This window comes from Aedes aegypti, chromosome 2 (genome assembly GCF_002204515.2).
Source record: "Aedes aegypti strain LVP_AGWG chromosome 2, AaegL5.0 Primary Assembly, whole genome shotgun sequence".
NCBI lineage: Eukaryota > Metazoa > Arthropoda > Insecta > Diptera > Culicidae > Aedes > Aedes aegypti.
The window spans coordinates 195,508,350-195,526,784 of record NC_035108.1 but is presented as its reverse complement, the minus strand read 5'-3'; the positions used below and the strand labels follow the sequence as shown (position 1 = coordinate 195,526,784).

Below are 18,435 nucleotides of genomic sequence, written 5' to 3'. Positions count from 1 at the left end.
CGGACCAGTCTAGACAATGACTCCACTTGCGGCACTGATGGTGTCCTCCGCTTGCTGTCAGTCTATAGCAGACGTGCTTGGATACCGGTCGTGCATGTACATCAGCGCTGGGTGATTGTTGGTAGCGTTCGAGATTCCCACAGGGCCCATTCACAAATTTCATAACGCTGAAGGGGGTGGGAGAGATGTTACAGCTCATACTTCTTCTACTTCTTTCTAGCGTTACGTCCCAACTGGGACAAAGCCTGCTTCTCAGCTTAGTGTTCTAATGAGCACTTCCACAGTTATTAACTGAGAGCTTACTATGCCAATGACCATTTTTGCATGTGTATATCGTGTGGCAGGTACGAAGATACTCTATGCCCTGGGAAGTCGAGAAAATTTCCAACCCGAAACGATCCTCGACCGGTGGGATTCGAACCCACGACCCTCAGCTTGGTCTTGCTGAATAGCTGCACGTTTACCGCTGTTACAGCTCATACAAAAATTGAAAAATATCAATACAAAATGCGTTACGAAGGGGTGGGTGGGTGTGCAAAATGGCCATTTTTGGCGTTATGAAATTTTTGAATAAACCCTTGAAGAGCTAGTCCGCTAAGACCACGCAAATCCTAGGGAGGCTAGCCCGTCCACATCCGATTGCAAATCATAAAGAAATACAATACAGTAGATGTCTCCTTCAACTGGGCAGCTAACTGACTGATGCCTCAACCAGCAGCTGCAACTCTCTTGGAACCGATGGTTCCAAATTTGGGCTTGTGACTCCATCACAAGAAATGATTTTGTTTACCTTAATGTTATGCTCACGGGAAAGGGCTCATCTCTCACTCTCCCACTTCCAATATCTCCCTGCGGTATCACACACTCTCGCCTCGAGAGATTTGTTCACAGCGGTTTGAACATCGGCGTGCACTCAGCCCCGAGTTCCTTAGCACTATCCATAGGCAAGGCAAGGAGTGGCGTAACTCATAAGGCAGATTATGAAAAATATCCGACAAACTCGGGTTTGTTCGGATTCTTATGAATTTGAAGAAACGGTAGATGCTCGGCATGCTAGCACTACAAAATTGAGTCCGTTCCGAACACGCTAGAGAGCAGCAAGTGCGCGACGTGTTAATAGCTCAAGGTCTAGTGTCCAAAAGAAATCAAAAATCATTATTAGTATTGTTAGTAGTGGTTAAAAAAACTATGTACAAGTGGGTAGTGTGACACATAATCGCCTATACTAAAAGTGTTACTATCAATTTACGATACGATCGCAGAGAAAAAGGGCCTTTTTCTTTTGTATTTTGGACAACCCATTGTCTGCGCCGCCATCGCGCTCGGACAAAGGACGGAACAGGACAATACTGAACAAAAGGATCGAGCTTGCAAAGCGGGCAAGCCAAAACCGCGCTAGGAAGGCGCCATTTTGGATCTTCCAATTGCCGGAATTGTTCAACGGTTCTAAACCATATCCGGCCAAGCTGTCATCCTAAAGCCAAGATCTAGCAGTTTCCGGCTATACTGCGCACGATCCGTGGCTGATGCTTTACCACCAACCCCGGAGGGCAATATTCGCCGATGTTACCCTAGCTGTTCAGCTAGGCACCCAGTACAGCAACCCATGGTCTGGGTATACAAGGAAAGACCACGCAACAACACCAAGCCAAAGCTAGACCTAACCGCAAGTAGCAAATGTGACGTCACAATTTAGACTTAAGCTTAAATGAAAACGTTGATTATTGTAAAATTAGCTTAATACAATTCTGTGCATGTGAATTTGATCGTTTAAGTCATTTCAGTGTGTTTAAAGTCTCACTATTGTTCCATTTTTCTCTCTGTTCCATTCCGGGTCCACAAAGGGATCTTCATGCCTCCCTCCCTTCTTGTTCTGATTGGAATATTATTTGTAGTGTGGCCTTTGAGCTTGCATACAATCATAAGTAGTTGTTAGTGAGTTTACCCAACCCTAATTACGTCAGTGGATGTGCTCTTAGTTTCAGTTCCCGTTGGAGATGGATTCTTCGAGTGACGTTTGAGTGAGTGTGTACCGATTCCCCTTCTTCCGACCCTGTAGATCCCCTTCCACTGAGCATAGCCTAGGGGGTTACACTCTTTATTCAAACCAGGTATCTATTTTTACAATTCAACATCCTACACAAATATTATATCTCACAACAAATCTTCCACACTTTTACCTACACTCACGGAGAAAAATAATTAGTAAAAACAACCAATTTTTAGTTAATTTCAAACAAATTTATAGGTTGAAATATGCACAAACAAAATTCTGGTTTAAATCAACAACATGCAACTAACTAGAATTCCAGGTTGTTTGTTTTTCGGTTTTCCAGATAATTTCAACAAATCTTTAGTTTGAAACTAAGATAAAGATATTACAACTGGGAATAAAATTGAATCCAGTTTGTGATCCAGTCGCTGATTGGTTGAATTTGATGTCTGCGAGTGTGTAGCTGCGTGTGGAAAGTTACCATCGGATGCGTTTGTTTTGGTTGTGCCCGTGTTGTCGGATTGCTATATTGGGTCTTTATTTTTTTGCGGTTATGCATAAAAGTTCGTAGCCGACTGATGTAAACCTAACAAAAAAATGAAACGAAATCAGATCGGAATGAATAAAAAATTTGAAACTGTATGTTGCAAAACTACAAGTAATAGTAACATTTCCAGGAGAAGACGGCACAAGGCGAAGTGACAGAGCTTTTGCCTTTGATAGATATGCCTTTTTCTTCTTCTTTTTGGCATTACGTCCTCACTAGGACAGAGCCTACTTCACAGCTTAGTGTTCACTGAACACTTCCAGAGTTATTAATTATGAGCTTTCTATGCCAAAGTTGCCATTTTCGCATTCGTATATCGTGTGACAGATAAGATGATACTCTATGCTCAGGGAAGTCAAAAAAATTTCGATTACAAAAAGATCCTGGACCGACCGGGAATCGAACCCAGAACCCTTCAGCATGGCTTTGTTTTGTAGCCGTGGACTCTAACCACTTGGCTAAGGAAGGCCCTTTAAATATGTATAAAGTAAATATATGAATAACTGAATCGATTGAAATTATTCGAATTGAAGAACAAATTGAAAAAACAAATTTTAGTGTCCGCGGCTACACAGCAAAGCCATGTTGAAGGTGTCTGGGTTCGATTCCAGGTCGGTCCAGGATCTTTTCGCAATGGAAATTTCCTTTCCCTGGGCATAAACTATTATAGCACCAGCCATACGATATACGTATGCGAAAATGGCCACTTTGGCAATAAAAACTCCCAGCTAATAACTGGTGGAAGTGCTAATTGAACACTAAGCTGCAAGGATGGAAATCTAGTGATCATGATAAAACAAATGATGCATCGTGGTTGTTCTTTATCGTGCGATCATAGCAACAACGATAAACCCTTAGTCGTCAAGCCATCATAACAAACTTCGCTCCGCGAAAAATAAATCGCTCGGCCAGTGTGCTAACGATCAATTGTTCGCAAACCGAATTCATAAATTTTGGAAGATTTTCACGCTTTCACTCTGCAATATGACTTCTAGCATACCAATTTTGATCCTAAAGTCAATCGTGCATGGAATGTGAGAAAGTTTATCCGTGAATTTTAAATTGATTCGCATTAATCGCAACTTGTTACAACATCCGACAAACCCTTTGTCCTAGGGCCCATTCACAAATTTCATAACGCTGAAGGGGGTGGGTGGGTGTCCTCGTGCTGTTACGGCTCTTACAAAATTTGTAAAATATTCATACAAAAAGCGTTACGAGGGGGTGGGTGGGTGTCGAAAATGTCCATTTTTAGCGTTATGAAATTTGTGAACAAACCCCTACGACAAACAGTTTATCGGATGCTCGATATATCTATGATTAGCGCGCGTGGTGAGGTGTTGGAATCATGTTGCTGCAAGAGCGATGGCCCTCTTGGACCGTTCAAATACCGTGTTGTTTGTCGTTAGAGCTGATTTTTTTCCATCCTTGCTAAGCTGAGAAGCAGGCTCTGTCCCAGTGAGGACGTAATGCCAAGAAGAAGAATACAACTATAATTCACCTAATCAATACAATTAAAAAGAAATAATAATAAGGAATATTTTTTTGTGAAATAGTGTACCGTCTTCCATACAAATGGCAACACTGTTTTTACGTAACACGCAAGGGTGGAAAATTCACAACTGGGCTCACGGAGAAAAACGAAAACTCTATTTAGACTATTGTTTAATATTGTTTAATACATATTGAATTTTATCATCTTTATATTTTACAAATCATATAAAATATGCACAAGCTCAATATATTTTAATCATTGTAATGTATTTTTGAGATTTATTTTTCCTCGTGCATATGAGACACTTAACGCTACACTTGGCACTTAGTGATATTTTCCGGCTCCCGAACCGACATAAATTACTGCAATGCGGTTTAAACAAACACGAAAAACGCGATCTAGTGCGGGTTTCAGTTTAATTTATCAACAGAAAGTTCGAAATATTGAAGTCAGTCCTCATTAACAAAGAGTCGGTGTTTCATTCACTTTGATAAGTACAAAAGCCTCGAAAAAACGCAGGGCGTATGCCGCATGGAGACTATGGACATAAAAGAAGCTGGCTGCAGAAGCTGTTTCAACAAGAATGTTCCTGAGAAGGCATGAAGGGGACGTGATGGTAAGTTACATGATATTTGTCTTTCTCTGTGTTGTTCACTAATCACAGAATATCGCAGGGGTTTCATCAAAGACACATTAAAGACCTCCATGTCCCTTGCAGTTGCCCAAAATTTTATGGCTCATAAGGTAATCTAGAATGCCGTGAAAAGTGTACTGCGATCTGTCAAACTTGGGTACCTTTTGCACTACCGAGGGACCAAATGCAGTACTAGAAGTGGTACCAAATCTGAGCCCGAGTTGGACGGACCTGGTTTCATCGTTGGTCGCAAGAAAGCTCAGGAGTGCCCAGGAACCCGGACCTGGCATACGAAATCTGATAATTCTCTGGAGTGAATCTTAACTTGGGAGACGGAGCAGCAATGGAAGCGGGTGCAATAAAAACCGACACAAAACTCGTCGGCCAAACAACTACCGGCATACGCGAACCAAACTGCAGTAGGATCTTGATCTGGTACCGACCGAAATGATTATCTGCACTAATCTCTGTTCAATTCAGTTTGTGATGTACAATTATTTAAAGAATTAGTAAAATAAAAATAATCCATTGATTAGTTTCATTTTTATTTGATTTTTTCTGTTATTATAATACCCGGAGGAAAGTAAATAAAAGCTTGAAAGCCACTGCGGGAATTTAATCGTTTTAAGCATTGCAACGATTAAAAGCCTTTTATTATATGACGCAATAATGCAGGGATATGCCTTGTAAGGGGTGAATAGATCGAATGTGGTTTTAGTATGGTTTATAAGCGTTTTAGTATTTTTATATTTAACCGTGCTCATGGATGAAAAGAAGAACAACTAAAAGAAGCCAGGTGTCCGATCTTATCTTAGGTTTGAAACAACCTTTAAATTTGTTGTTGAATTTGACAGTTCTGAGAACAACCAAAAATTTAGGTTGTTTCAAGCCAAGAAAAGCAGTTTGAAACAACCAAGAATCAATTCAAAGTAAACAATTTTGCTGGTTGATTTAACCTGATGTTTGTGTTTGATTATGGTACTATACTGTTTTTTTTTTCATTTTCTCAATAATAAAACTGATGCAACAAATCTATCGTGTGTTTAAATTTAATTGGAATAACAAAAAAATTAAATCCGCATTATAATGACTTTCTACGATTGAACGAATTTTGTATGCTGTCGATAATATTCCTCAAGGAATTCAGAATTCAGAATAGCGATTCCGAGTCTTGGTTGTCTTGGAAAAAAAAAATATATTTTTAGAAAAGCACTTGATGTGCGCATCCAAATAAGTTAAAGAAAATCTCTCTTACCGTTGCTGTGGAATGAAATAATAATAAATGAAGCACCTCCATAGTATTTTTCTCTGCTCTGCGAAGGATGTTGTATGGCCTTCATTTGGATGCACGCTTGAAAATAAAAGTATTGACTGAATATGGATTAAAAAACAATATATAACAAATCAAATTACCTCCGGAACCTGTCATATTCTTAAATGTTCTTCAACTATATTTCAAGATGTCGGAGTTTCTAAAGATAACTGTGAGCTAACCAACAATAAAAAGAACAACACATGAAGTTGGTTTGTTTCAATCTAATTTGTTGGTTGTTTATAATCCAACCAAAATCTTAGTTTGTTTCAACATAATGTTATCTTCAAATCAACCTATTATTTCAATTTGAAACTAAATATTTACTAGAGAAATAAACAAACTAGTTTTTAGTTAAAACAAACCAGCTGTTTGTTAATATTGACTGAAACTTTAGTTTAAAACAACCATAATACTCGTTAAAAAACATAAAAATTTCAATTTAAAACAGCCAATAAAAAAAGTTTGTTTCAAACAAAACCATTGGCTTGAAACAACAAATATTAGGTTAAAAACAACTAAATTGCTAGTTTGAAATTCAACCAAAAAATTGGTTGTTTCAAACTAGGCTGTTTTTCCTCCGTGCTCAGGCAAATGGACTATCGATAAACATAGGAACACCTTATGAAAATTAGCTGGTAAAGAAAACCATTGAAAAGTAGTCAATGGATTAATTGTTTTGTTTATTTTTAACGCAAGCCCTAAACATACATTATTTTAAGCTAATATACATCATGAACCCTAAATATACAAACATAAATGCTTTAGTAGGGCTTGTGCATTAAAATTGCTTTACCAAGTATTGCATTAATTTGGTTGTTGTGGGGCCCTTTCCCACTTTAATTACACGCAGAGAAAACAATTTTAATATTAAATATATTCTATATCATTACAAAAATATATCTGTATTATTTGCCGGCTTATAATTGCCTTTCATTGTTTCAATAACAACTCGTAATTTGGTTCAAAAATATTTATTGTTGAATTTGACAGCTGGGTTAAATGCGGGGCAACAAAAATATATTTTGTTTCGACTTTCTTTTCTTTCGAAACAACAATTTTCTGCATTAAAATAAAACCTATAGTTTTTGGAACAATATTGCACTGTTTTTTGGTGTGATAATGTTTTTGTTTGAAATAAAAACTCATTTTTATTAATCTCAGTCCCCCGAAATCTTTGTTTTTTTTTTCTTTTTATAAAATAAACAACGATAATCGTTCTGAATAGCCTACTTTATTTTCTCTTACGTAAGAAGTTTATGAAACTTGCTCCATAATGTGTTCAACTGACGAATGAATTTTATCAGCTCTGCGACAAGAAAGAATGCAATCATCAGCTCGTGTAGGAATCGACTGCAATAATTTGGAATGCATTAGTGGAAACAACAATTTAGAAACAATGGCCGAAACTTACCAAAAACAGTTTCGACTCTGAAACAGTAATGAAAAAACGATGACCTAAACTCCTTACACAGCAGTTTTTGCACGTTTTTCACTTAAATACAACACACCGAATTAATATTTCCACTTTCGTACCGTTTCAAATGAGAACCAAAATGGCGGGGCAGTTTTCATGCTACACGCATGGTTAATTGAACCAACAGTGAGGGAAATTAAAACAAATAAAACTTTTATTTGATATAATGATTTTGTTTTGTTGTTTCAACAAATTTCTAGTTAGAATTGCTCCTATTCAATCCAACAAATTTTTTGATTTATTCTGATAAAAAATATTGTTGTTCCAACGCATTTTTGAATTGCAATAAATTAAAAATGTTTATAAAAAACAACACAAATATTTATTATTTTGAATAGCTGTTAATTCTCTGCGTGTATGCTTTATAAAGCTCTTAAAGGTTATGTCACTTTAAAACAAAATCTGATAGCATACTATAGAGCAAACATAAAGTATTCATATATAGCTTCGTGATTACTTGGGTCGCCATATGAAATCGGGTTGAAATTAATAAATTTGCCTTATGAAACCAGAATTTGAAAACAAAAAACGTTTACGCGGCAACCTGGAATCGAACCAAGAACATTGCGATCGTCAGGCCCGAGCGTACACCACGCGCCTATCGACGCCTTGATGTGGAGTGATGCTAAAACGATACATAAAGCGTTCGTATTGCAATAATCGTTCCACTTTTCATAAGGCAAAATGTATGAAATTCGATAGCCCAGTTCGCTGCGTGTACGACGACGCATGCTTCTCAACCGACGATTCTTCTACCTGAGGTGCGTCACTACCTCTATTCCAACAAGAGCTACACTCAAAATAATCCAAACGTCATTGCTACGTGAAAAATCACGTAGACCATTCTAAATTCATTTTAAGTCCGCTTCACCTGACTAAGGTAGTGATTACTAAACCACACTGAAATTAGTTCAATCGTAAAATGAACGACCAACGAGTAGTCAAATGAACAATGGACAAAAGGTGTCGAAATCACTATAAAATCAGTTAAAATTATCATTATTTCATTATTTTAACAATCTTTCAGGTCATTCTATTATGGTAAATTTAACAACACAAAGTCTTTGAAAACAAAAAACAGATTATGACAATTTATGGCTCAGTCAACTATCTTCATTGTTCACAAGATAATGAAATTCTCAATTTGACAATGTTTACAATGTAAAAATTACCGACATCGAAATACATTTTCTCATCCGTTTTTATTTATACACTGCCCTCCATTTTGTCCTTCATCGTAAATGTTGCAACGCGGGAACAGCTTCTAAGTTTTCTTGGCTAAAAAGTGTTTAAAAACATTAAAAAATATTTCAATAATTAGCGCAGACTGGGAAGAATATACAGTGATTGTTGCTAAGTAAACATTTCGTAGGAATTGCTTCAATCCTCATTTGTTTGTTGATGTGAACGAATTATGAAAACAATTCGATTAGTCACAGCTCAGAATACATTTGGCGATATTTTTTTTACAGAAAATAAAGTTTAGTTCGCTTTTTGATCGTAGCAGAGCAGATAGCAGTTATTATCAACACAATGTTCGCTGATGGAAAATCTTCGGCGGCTGCTTGGGCACGTCAGGAGTTGATCATCAATATTAACCTCCTTTTCCCGAGCAGCCTAGATAGCCGCGTAGTGTCGGTAGCGGTTGTTTCAACTGGCTAAGAATTAACACTACGGACTGCCTGTTCCGGTGGTAAAAGTCCACCTCACAGGTGACCCCTAATTTATGGTGTGATGCGTACCGTGCCTAGGAATGAATGGTTAGGGGGGTCTAAATAAAACCTAACCGCTAACGGAGCCTGTGGGGTACCAGGGCGCCCTCCACAGTATTGAGTCCTTCCTGTGCTACCCGGAGCAATGGTGCAGGTGACCTTGTGTTTCTCCGAGATAATCGGCTGCCCTTCTTCAGTCTCTATCCTGAGGCTTAATAAGGGTGGGATTATGAATATGTTGACATTTAATTTAAATTATCACCTATATGGATTCGCATTATGCGTTTTACACAGTGTATTCTGTGCTCTTTCGCCTTTGGCGACTTTAAATAGATACCGATCTGGTTTTTTCGTTGCTGGTCTTTTTCGTGCTGAGATTGCAAAAAGCTTAATCCTGCCTAGTTTGGGTAGTGGCTACGGTTAGGTTAGCTAAGATCAATCTTCAGCATAAAAGAACAGCAACGATCAATCTTTGCAGACTCATGCAAAATGGTGCAGCCCAAGTGGCGCTAGTTCAAGAACCCTACTTTCGTAGAGGGAACTTCTATCTAGGTGACCTTGTGGACCCAGTTTTTGCTACTTTTAGCAAACTTGAAATGGCAAACTCGCGCTCCATGCCCCGCGCATGCGTGCTCGTTAATAAAGCAATCGTTGCTACACTCATTTCTGAGTTAACTACCAGAGATGTATGTGCTGTCACAATCGATGTTTCTGTTGGTGACCTCAACAGGAAATACGTCTATTGTTCGGTATATTTACCACATGATGAACCATCCCCAACGGATGACTTCGAACGAGTTGTCATACACTGCGTAACAAAAGGCCTTCCGCTGATTGTGGGCAGTGATGCCAATGCTCATCACATCATCTGGGGCAGCTCGGATATCAATTTGAGAGGCTCCAGTCTGATGGAATACTTAAGTAGTACAGACCTTGGATTACTTAACATAGGCAATCGCCCAACCTTCATGGTTTCTAATAGAGAAGAAGTGTTAGACATAACGCTCTGCTCGAATAGAATCAGTCACGAGTTGACGAATTGGCATGTATCAGATGAGGAATCATTATCTGATCATCGCTACATCTTCTTTGAACATTCAAATGTAACTGCGCAGACTTTGCGTTTTAGGAATCCCCGGTCAACAAACTGGGAACTCTATATTGAATTGGTTGCGACCAAATTTCATGGATATTCTCCATCCATTGAAAATCCAAGTGATCTGGATGATGCCGTTGATACTACAACATCCTACATTATGGAAGTTTTTGAAGAAGCATGTCCTCTGCGGTCTGTAAAGACTACAAGAGGGACCCCATGGTGGAATTCCGATCTGACTAGACTCAGGAAACAATGTAGAAGGAGTTGGAACAGACGCCGTTCAGCTGGATCAGAGTCGTTCAAGTCGGCTCGCAAGGCTTACAAGAAGGCTCTTCGTTCTGCTGAACGATCCGGCTGGAAAAACCTTTGTACAAATGTTTCCAGTTTGAGTGAAGTCAGTCGGTTGAACAAAATTCTTGCAAAGTCTAAGGATTTCCAAGTGAACGAAATTCGCTTACCTAATGGTGACTTTACTTCTTCCGATGAAGAAGTTTTAGAATGTTTATTCAATACACACTTCCCCGGATGTGTGGACATAGCATCTACGGATGAACCAAATGTCTTTTGATGTAGTTACGAGTCTCTGGGCTCGGCTCGCAGTATCGTAACTACTGAATCGATTCAATGGGCACTTAATAGTTTTGCTCCTTTCAAATCTCCAGGAGCGGATGGGATTTATCCTGTTCTGCTCCAAAAGGGATTTGAGTCTATCAAACATGTTTTGAAAAAGCTACTTGTAAGCAGTTTTGCTGCTGGGGTACATTCCCAAATCCTGGCGTGATATTACTGTAAAGTTTATCCCAAAAGGAGGACGTGCGTCGTATGAGGAAGCGAAGAGTTTTAGACCAATCAGTCTGACCTCTTTTCTTCTGAAATGTCTGGAACGCATTATCGATCATCACATCCGTGATGTTTATTTGGCAAACATGCCTCTTCATGTGAATCAACATGCTTACCAATCTGGAAAGTCCACTGTGACTCTTTTACACAAAGTTGTATACGATATCGAGAAAGCATTCGCTCAGAAGCAATCGTGCTTGGGTGTTTTCTTGGATATTGAGGGTGCCTTTGATAACGTGTCTTTCGATGCCATATTGGATGCCGCACGAAACCATGGGCTACCTACAATGATTACCAATTGGATTCATCAAATGCTCAAAAACCGACATCTCTTCTCGACATTGCGTCAAGCAGCGATTCGAAAATTGAGTGTTTGCGGATGCCCCCAAGGGGGAGTCTTGTCACCACTTTTGTGGAATCTCGTAGCAGATACGCTATTTAGGCAACTCAATAATTGCGGTTTTCCAACTTATGGATTTGCCGACGACTATCTAGCTCTGATAGTTAGTATGTGCATAAGCACCCTATTCGACCTGATGCAAAGTGCTCTTCAGGTAGTCGAGAGTTGGTGTCGCCAATATGGCCTTTCGGTTAACCCGAATAAAACATCTATTGTTCTTTTTACGGAAAGACGAAACCGCGATGGAATTCGACCTTTATGTCTTTTTGGCACTGAGATTAATGTGACTGATCAAGTAAAGTATGTCGGAGTCATTCTAGATTCCAAACTTTTATGGACAGCTCACATTGATTTCAGAGTCAAAAAAGCTTGTATGGCCTTCGGTCAATGCCGGCGAACCTTTGGTAAAACTTGGGGCCTCAAACCCAAATATATCAAATGGATTTACACAACAGTTGTTCGACCAATATTGGCATATGGATGTCTTGTGTGGTGGCAAAAGGGCGAAGTGAGAACAATCCAATCAAAATTGGGCCATCTCCAAAGGATGTGCTTGATGGCGATGTCTGGTGCGTTCTCTACAACTCCCACAGCAGCGCTCGAGGCCCTTTTCGACGTTGCGCCACTACACATATATCTTAAACAAGAAGCACTTTCTTGCTCTTACCGTTTATGGGTACTGGATCTACTGGAGAAAAATCCGGTGAATCGTAGATCTACACACACTTCGTTGTTTCCACTTTTGGTGAATTGGGACAAAATTGTCCTTGCTCCAAGTGATTTCACAATTGCTTGTCACTTTCCTTACAGGACATTTATCACACAATTCCCTTCACGGGAAGAGTGGACGTCTGGCTATTTGGAAAGAATTATATCAAACAATATAGTATGTTACACTGATGGCTCCCTTCTTGAAGATAAAGCTGGTGCAGGAGTATATTCTCGTGAGCTAAGGCTGAATCAGTTTTACTCACTTGGTAGAAACTGCACCGTTTTTCAGGCGGAAATATTTGCTCTTATGTGTGGAGTGCAATCAGCACTTCAACAGCGCGTAATGGGTAAAGTCATATACTTCTGTTCAGATAGTCAGGCTGCTATAAAAGCTCTCGCTTCGGCCAACTCAAGGTCGAAGCTTGTTATCGCATGTCGAACTCAAATTGAGGAACTGAATTCAGTCAACTCTGTAAATCTTGTATGGGTACCTGGCCATTCTTCCATCGCTGGAAATGAATTGGCTGATGAGCTAGCTCGCGATGGAGCATCGCATGACTTCATTGGCCCTGAGCCGGCTATTCCAATTTCGAAGTGCTGGGTGAAGCTTCAGATTAATTCTTGGGCGGCAACTCAGCACAAGCAATATTGGAATAGTTTGGAGTCGTGTCGTCAAACAAAGTTGTACATTACTGAGCCATCTTCAAAGGTGGCGAAGTATTTAACAAATCTGTCAAAGCAGAATTGCAGTCTCTTGGTCAGAGCGTTGACAGGCCACTGCCGACTCAACTATCACATGGCAAATATTCAGCGTGCTGACTCATTTGTGTGTGATAGTTGTGACTCCGATTATGGAACTTCGTATCACCTGATATGTAACTGTCCAGTTTTTGCGCAAATGCGATTCCAATTACTTGGTAAACACTTATTAAGTGAAACTGAATACAGAAGCCTGAATCTTCAGGACATCCTGTTATTCTTAACCCGCTGTGGTAATGAGCTATAGGCTCTCTTTACGCTCATGCGTTTTGCAGTGCCCTTTTTAGGGCGCTGTTCGAACCCATTGTGGTATGGAGCTACATGCTCTCATTTCGCTTATGCGATCTTCCCTCTTCAAGGGACCCCACTCCTATTTCCTCCCATCTTTCCCTTCCCTTTCCTCTCCCATCGGGTAGATGACGAAATAGGCTCAAATATGGCGATGGCACAAATCTCCCAACTGGTGGGGAACGTGCCTTTGGAGCCGGCCTTCTGATACCTGATACCTGATGGTAAATTTAACAACACAAAGTCTTTGAAAACAAAAAACAGATTATGACAATTTATGGCTCAGTCAACTATCTTCATTGTTCACAAGATAATGAAATTCTCAATTTGACAATGTTTACAATGTAAAAATTACCGACATCGAAATACATTTTCTCATCCGTTTTTATTTATACACTGCCCTCCATTTTGTCCTTCATCGTAAATGTTGCAACGCGGGAACAGCTTCTAAGTTTTCTTGGCTAAAAAGTGTTTAAAAACATTAAAAAATATTTCAATAATTAGCGCAGACTGGGAAGAATATACAGTGATTGTTGCTAAGTAAACATTTCGTAGGAATTGCTTCAATCCTCATTTGTTTGTTGATGTGAACGAATTATGAAAACAATTCGATTAGTCACAGCTCAGAATACATTTGGCGATATTTTTTTTACAGAAAATAAAGTTTAGTTCGCTTTTTGATCGTAGCAGAGCAGATAGCAGTTATTATCAACACAATGTTCGCTGATGGAAAAGATGTACATATGCAAAATGGTAAGGTAATATGGGTAATATCGATTTGCATATTGAGAGAAAAACATGGCCACTGATTTAGTAATATTGTGATTTTTTCAGATGTGGATGGATTCGTCGCTTCCTCGACAGACGCTAACCATACTTCGAAAAGTGGTAATGTAAACCTGGAATGTAAACCAGGTATTCACATACCTAATCGAACGAACTCACATCCTACAGAGTGGATCTAGATAAGAGTGGCGTCAATGTCAAAATTGGAACAGCGGCGAACTGTCATTTCCATACAAATCCGCGTTCCAATCGAGCAGGAGACCTGTCAAAACTGGAACATGACGTCACTCTTGTTTACAGGCACTCTACATCCTACTATTAACTGCAATGCATGATCACGTTTATTTAATAATTTGTCATATAAATACAAAAAGTTAAATAAAACTGTTTTCTGTTTTAATATTTGCAAAGAAACAATTTAATTATCATTAAATACGATAATTATATTACATGCTGCAACACAATCAAATTAACCGTTTTTTCTAGTATATTTAACGGATCCATGGTAGATTTATTAGTAGAGGCACCAACCTTGAAAACCCCTTGCCATAATGGTAAAATATACAATTCTTGTTCTCATATCAATAATGAAATCACTTCGGTTGGTGCGAGTTTGTCAATTCTAACCCCGATTGTAGTATTTTCCACCATCAACCTTCTTTCAGTGCATACATAACCACCAAATGGACACTCGGTGATTGTTACTGAGGTTAACCTAATTACCTATCACACTGACCTGAAATTCACGTAGGTACCTAAATTAATTTTGACATTTGCGTATCGCACGAACATTCAGTATTGAGCTCGAATGCTAAGATGGTGCCCGCAATATTTTCGATAAACTTTGGGAGCTGTTGCACTTCAAACCTCATTTAGGATTGATTTAATGGTATCTACCTGGGAGGGAGGCACCGATACTACACACACGCTAACATAAAAGTACCCTTTAAATGGGTACCATGTACCCATTATTATAATCTCTATGGAAATGTCAGAAAAAGGGTATCTTACAATGACATTAAAAAGGGTATTTTAGCCTCATTATAGAGTATCTGCTCTCATAGAAATAATGGGTAAATAGTATACATGGTAGCTTGGTACCATCAACATCGCCATTTTTAGATTTTGTTTCGCTTGCCGTTTAGAATTAATGAAAACACGTTGTGCATAGTGGAAGACACACTGTTTTACTGTACAAATACGTAAGTAATATCGGTGCTTCTTTCAGAAATGATGATTTTTACAAATCGCTTCTATTTTGCAGACATTCTAGCTTCTCCTCTGTCGTACTGCCCGCTACAGGCATTACCATGGACAAAGTTGTCATCTTCCGGCCGGTTCCAAGGAGGATGTTTTGGAGTGTTTCAACATCTTCAATTGGCTTTTGATTAATCCCGCAGTGGGAAACAAATTTTGTAATTCGTGATTGACATATGGATAATAAATGTGTTATATGTTATTTACAAAGTCTTCTTATAGTGTTGTTACATATTTCCTTTTTTTTCTCTCCGAATCCCTAACCTAAATCTGTGGAAAAATTCATTAAAAAGTGAGGTTTTTGGGTATTTTCATCGAGAAGACCAAGAGTGAAAAATACCCATTATTTGAAGTTCGAAGCGAATACCCTTTAATGAGTAAGTCGACTTTACTCTTTTAATGAGTTAAGCCACTATTCTCGAAAATGGGTACTTTTTTACTCATTAATGGGTACTTTGATGTTAGCGTGCACGAAATTGCATACAATTGTTTTCCAAATAGGGTCCTAAAGCCCTGTCCCGATTTTAGTGCCAAACGCTCAAGTTTAGGCCAAAAACACATGTTTATTCAATTTTCAATGTTTTCCGTTGGTTCAAGTCCGAAAAACATTTTTTTCTGTTTTTTTTAGATTTTGTCACACCCTTTGGCTTAAACTCAAATTTTGGATGAATTTTGTTTTCCGTGTCCCTTCCGAAATGTCAGATAGGAACAACCCCAGTGTTAAAACTAAAACCCCTGTGGTGTTTTTGTCCACTAAGCGAACGTCAAACATGATCTCAAGTGTCAAGGTTCATTTATGGACCCAATTTTAAAATTAATGTTTAAACATGATATAGCCGTTATTTGAGCGGGAAAAAATGCTAAAGTAGTTGAAGTAACATGCTCTTTCGTGTTGTTGAATAAAAACAAGATTTTATCAAACATTTTAGGACCCAATTGCAAGATAACTCCAGTTTGCCAATGGCAATCAAGGCAGGCTTAGTTAAAATTGCTAATTTTCATTTGTTGTGTACCTTCGATCTTTCTGGACAAACATTGAAAAAGGGCCACAGTTTTCTATGCGTTTAATTTTCAGTTTTAATGAAAACCGTAAAAAGAGCCTCATTCCAATACGTTACATTCAATTAGAATAAACAGTGCTCTCGTGACGTTACTTTTGAATGTGCATGAATTGATTCTAATTCGATTTTTACTACTTTTGATAAAATGCAAAAATATGCTTAGGCTAATTAAGCGCTTTTATCATGTTTGTCCATTGTTTAAGATCCGGGCTCACAGTGACAGTTCGTGACAGCAAACTCTCACAGCAAGGTGGCTCACTGTGACGTAGAGAAATTTTGTATTGGTTTCTCCCTCCCAGGTCTAGCGTTGTTTTACGTGAAGATTAGCTTAAAGTATCACCTTAATTAAATAATGATTAATCGACTCACATCTCTAATAAGCTGAAGCTTCTTCTAGAAAAATGACGTAAACTGGATTAATAAAGGTGTCAAGAAGCAAATTTGATAAAAGTGTTTCATCTTAAAATGTTAACAGTAATGGAAATGTATATGCAAAAATACTACTAACTTTTAATTCAGAGGAAAGAGTATCAAAGATAAGGAATCGAACATGTTTTTTTCGCTCTTATTCTAGCATACGCTTGTTCAGTCGATAATGTAGATGCAAACAAGCAAAGTGAAAAAAAAAAACATCCTCAATCGATCTCAGAAGAAAGGTAAATAAAATCGTTAGATTTTGCAATATTTTCTTGCATTAAAACTAATTTCACCCAAACAAAACCCTAAAACCGCAGCTAGTGCACCATGGAAGACGATTACGGTGGTGTTACGGATTCACCCAAGCGGGGACCAACGCTTTCCACGTCGACATCCAGCTTCGAGCCATTTGACGCCCACGATCCGAATCTGTCCAGGTTGGCCACGAAGATGTTCCAGAAAACCGGCGAGTACATTGGCCACGAACTAAGCACTACCGCGGACGATTACCGGCTCATCGAGAACATGAACAAAGCCATGATGGGAAAGGTACTGGAGATGAAACAGATGTCCGAATCGATTGCGGTCAAGAACAACGAACTGTCACGGAAATATGAGGAACTGGTGAGTCTCGGTTAAACGAGATTGTTGTTCAAATCTAAGAGAAGTTGCTCTATTTTAGAAACCACTTCTCCAGAGGGTAGAGGACATAGAATCGACCGTAAACAAACTAGAAGCGGCCGCCTATCAGCTCGATTCTTACACCATTCGATTAGAGAATAAGTTCAAAGCATTGAAAGCTAAGAAATAATTGTAGTTGAAATGTGATTTTATTCGTAATAAAAATATTTTAGGTAATTGGAGTGAACTGGTTGTATTATCCTAGTAATAATTTAAATATTATTGCCACAATGTTGAGAAATATTAGCGGGACTGAAAGAAGAATAGATTTAAAAGTTAGTATTCATGAATTAGATCAAACACCAGCTACTTACTTTTGGCAACAGTTCTAATCGACCGTACTAAGTTGAGAACCTGAGCTTTCACCGTAGGCGCTTCGCCGAATCCTTGAACCTGGGCAGTCGCACCCCATCCAACTGAAAGTAGTTTTTGAACATTTAGTGGTCGGTATATTTATTTCACAAACTTTGAGCAAATTCCCAGATGGATGACACTTTGAACTTACATTTAGCTAGAAACCGTTCCTCGTGCAAAATACAAACCGCATTCAGGCAGAGAAGCGATGCTTCTATCAGTGACCACAGTGTAAACATTGTTGGGTGAATAAAAGTGGAACTAAATTGAACTATTTAAAAATTTTCAAAATTTTTGTTCAAGATTGACTACGATGAAATGTTTTCAAATTCCGAATCGCTGCGCGATGCACTCGAAAAGTGACACTGTTGCGAAACGTCATCTCTGTCAATGAGAAACGCATCATAACAGCCGTTACGCTTAAATGTAACGCTGTATAACACCAAAGAGCCGGCACGGAAAATATTCGAAAAACGAAAAATCAAGCGTGTGCTAGAAAGAGGGCGTAAACAGTATTACGGCTTACTATATCAGAACGCTGCACTGAAACAAGCGTTGCAGTAATGAGAACCATGAACGTGTTTTTAAATTTACTATTCCAACCACGATTGA

General features: G+C 38.7%; 2 protein-coding genes and 1 long non-coding RNA gene across 3 annotated transcripts; 2 read left to right on the top strand and 1 right to left on the bottom strand.

Moving 5' to 3' along the window:
- Positions 1 to 13,431: 13,431 nt before the first annotated feature.
- Positions 13,432 to 15,525, top strand: LOC110675482. The gene is made up of 3 exons (XR_002499528.1): positions 13,432 to 14,034; positions 14,102 to 15,255; positions 15,318 to 15,525. It is a non-coding gene; the product is annotated as an uncharacterized LOC110675482 (long non-coding RNA).
- Positions 15,526 to 16,823: 1,298 nt separating this feature from the next.
- On the top strand, positions 16,824 to 17,651 carry LOC5575610 (biogenesis of lysosome-related organelles complex 1 subunit 2). Its single transcript, XM_021843592.1, has 3 exons — positions 16,824 to 17,027; positions 17,106 to 17,412; positions 17,471 to 17,651. Exons 2-3 carry the CDS (start codon positions 17,116 to 17,118, stop codon positions 17,597 to 17,599), a joined length of 426 nt encoding a protein of 141 aa, XP_021699284.1. The 5' UTR covers positions 16,824 to 17,027; positions 17,106 to 17,115; the 3' UTR covers positions 17,600 to 17,651.
- Positions 17,643 to 18,200, bottom strand: LOC5572980 (immediate early response 3-interacting protein 1). The gene is made up of 3 exons (XM_001654261.2): positions 17,975 to 18,200; positions 17,784 to 17,885; positions 17,643 to 17,721 (listed from the first exon to the last, which is right to left on the bottom strand). The coding sequence occupies exons 1-3, from the start codon at positions 18,060 to 18,062 to the stop codon at positions 17,666 to 17,668; spliced, it is 246 nt and encodes an 81-aa protein (XP_001654311.1). The 5' UTR covers positions 18,063 to 18,200; the 3' UTR covers positions 17,643 to 17,665.
- Between the last annotated feature and the right edge of the window lie 235 nt (positions 18,201 to 18,435).

Coding starts and splice junctions, on each gene's coding strand:
- LOC5572980 (XM_001654261.2), bottom strand. CDS start 18,062: ATGTTTACACTGTGGTCACTGATAGAAGCATCGCTTCTCTGCCTGAAT. Junction 17,886..17,974: donor GGAACGGTTTCTAGCTAAAT/GTAAGTTCAAAG, acceptor AACTACTTTCAG/TTGGATGGGGTGCGACTGCC. Junction 17,722..17,783: donor GATTAGAACTGTTGCCAAAA/GTAAGTAGCTGG, acceptor TTCTTCTTTCAG/TCCCGCTAATATTTCTCAAC.
- LOC5575610 (XM_021843592.1), top strand. CDS start 17,116: ATGGAAGACGATTACGGTGGTGTTACGGATTCACCCAAGCGGGGACCA. Junction 17,413..17,470: donor CACGGAAATATGAGGAACTG/GTGAGTCTCGGT, acceptor GCTCTATTTTAG/AAACCACTTCTCCAGAGGGT.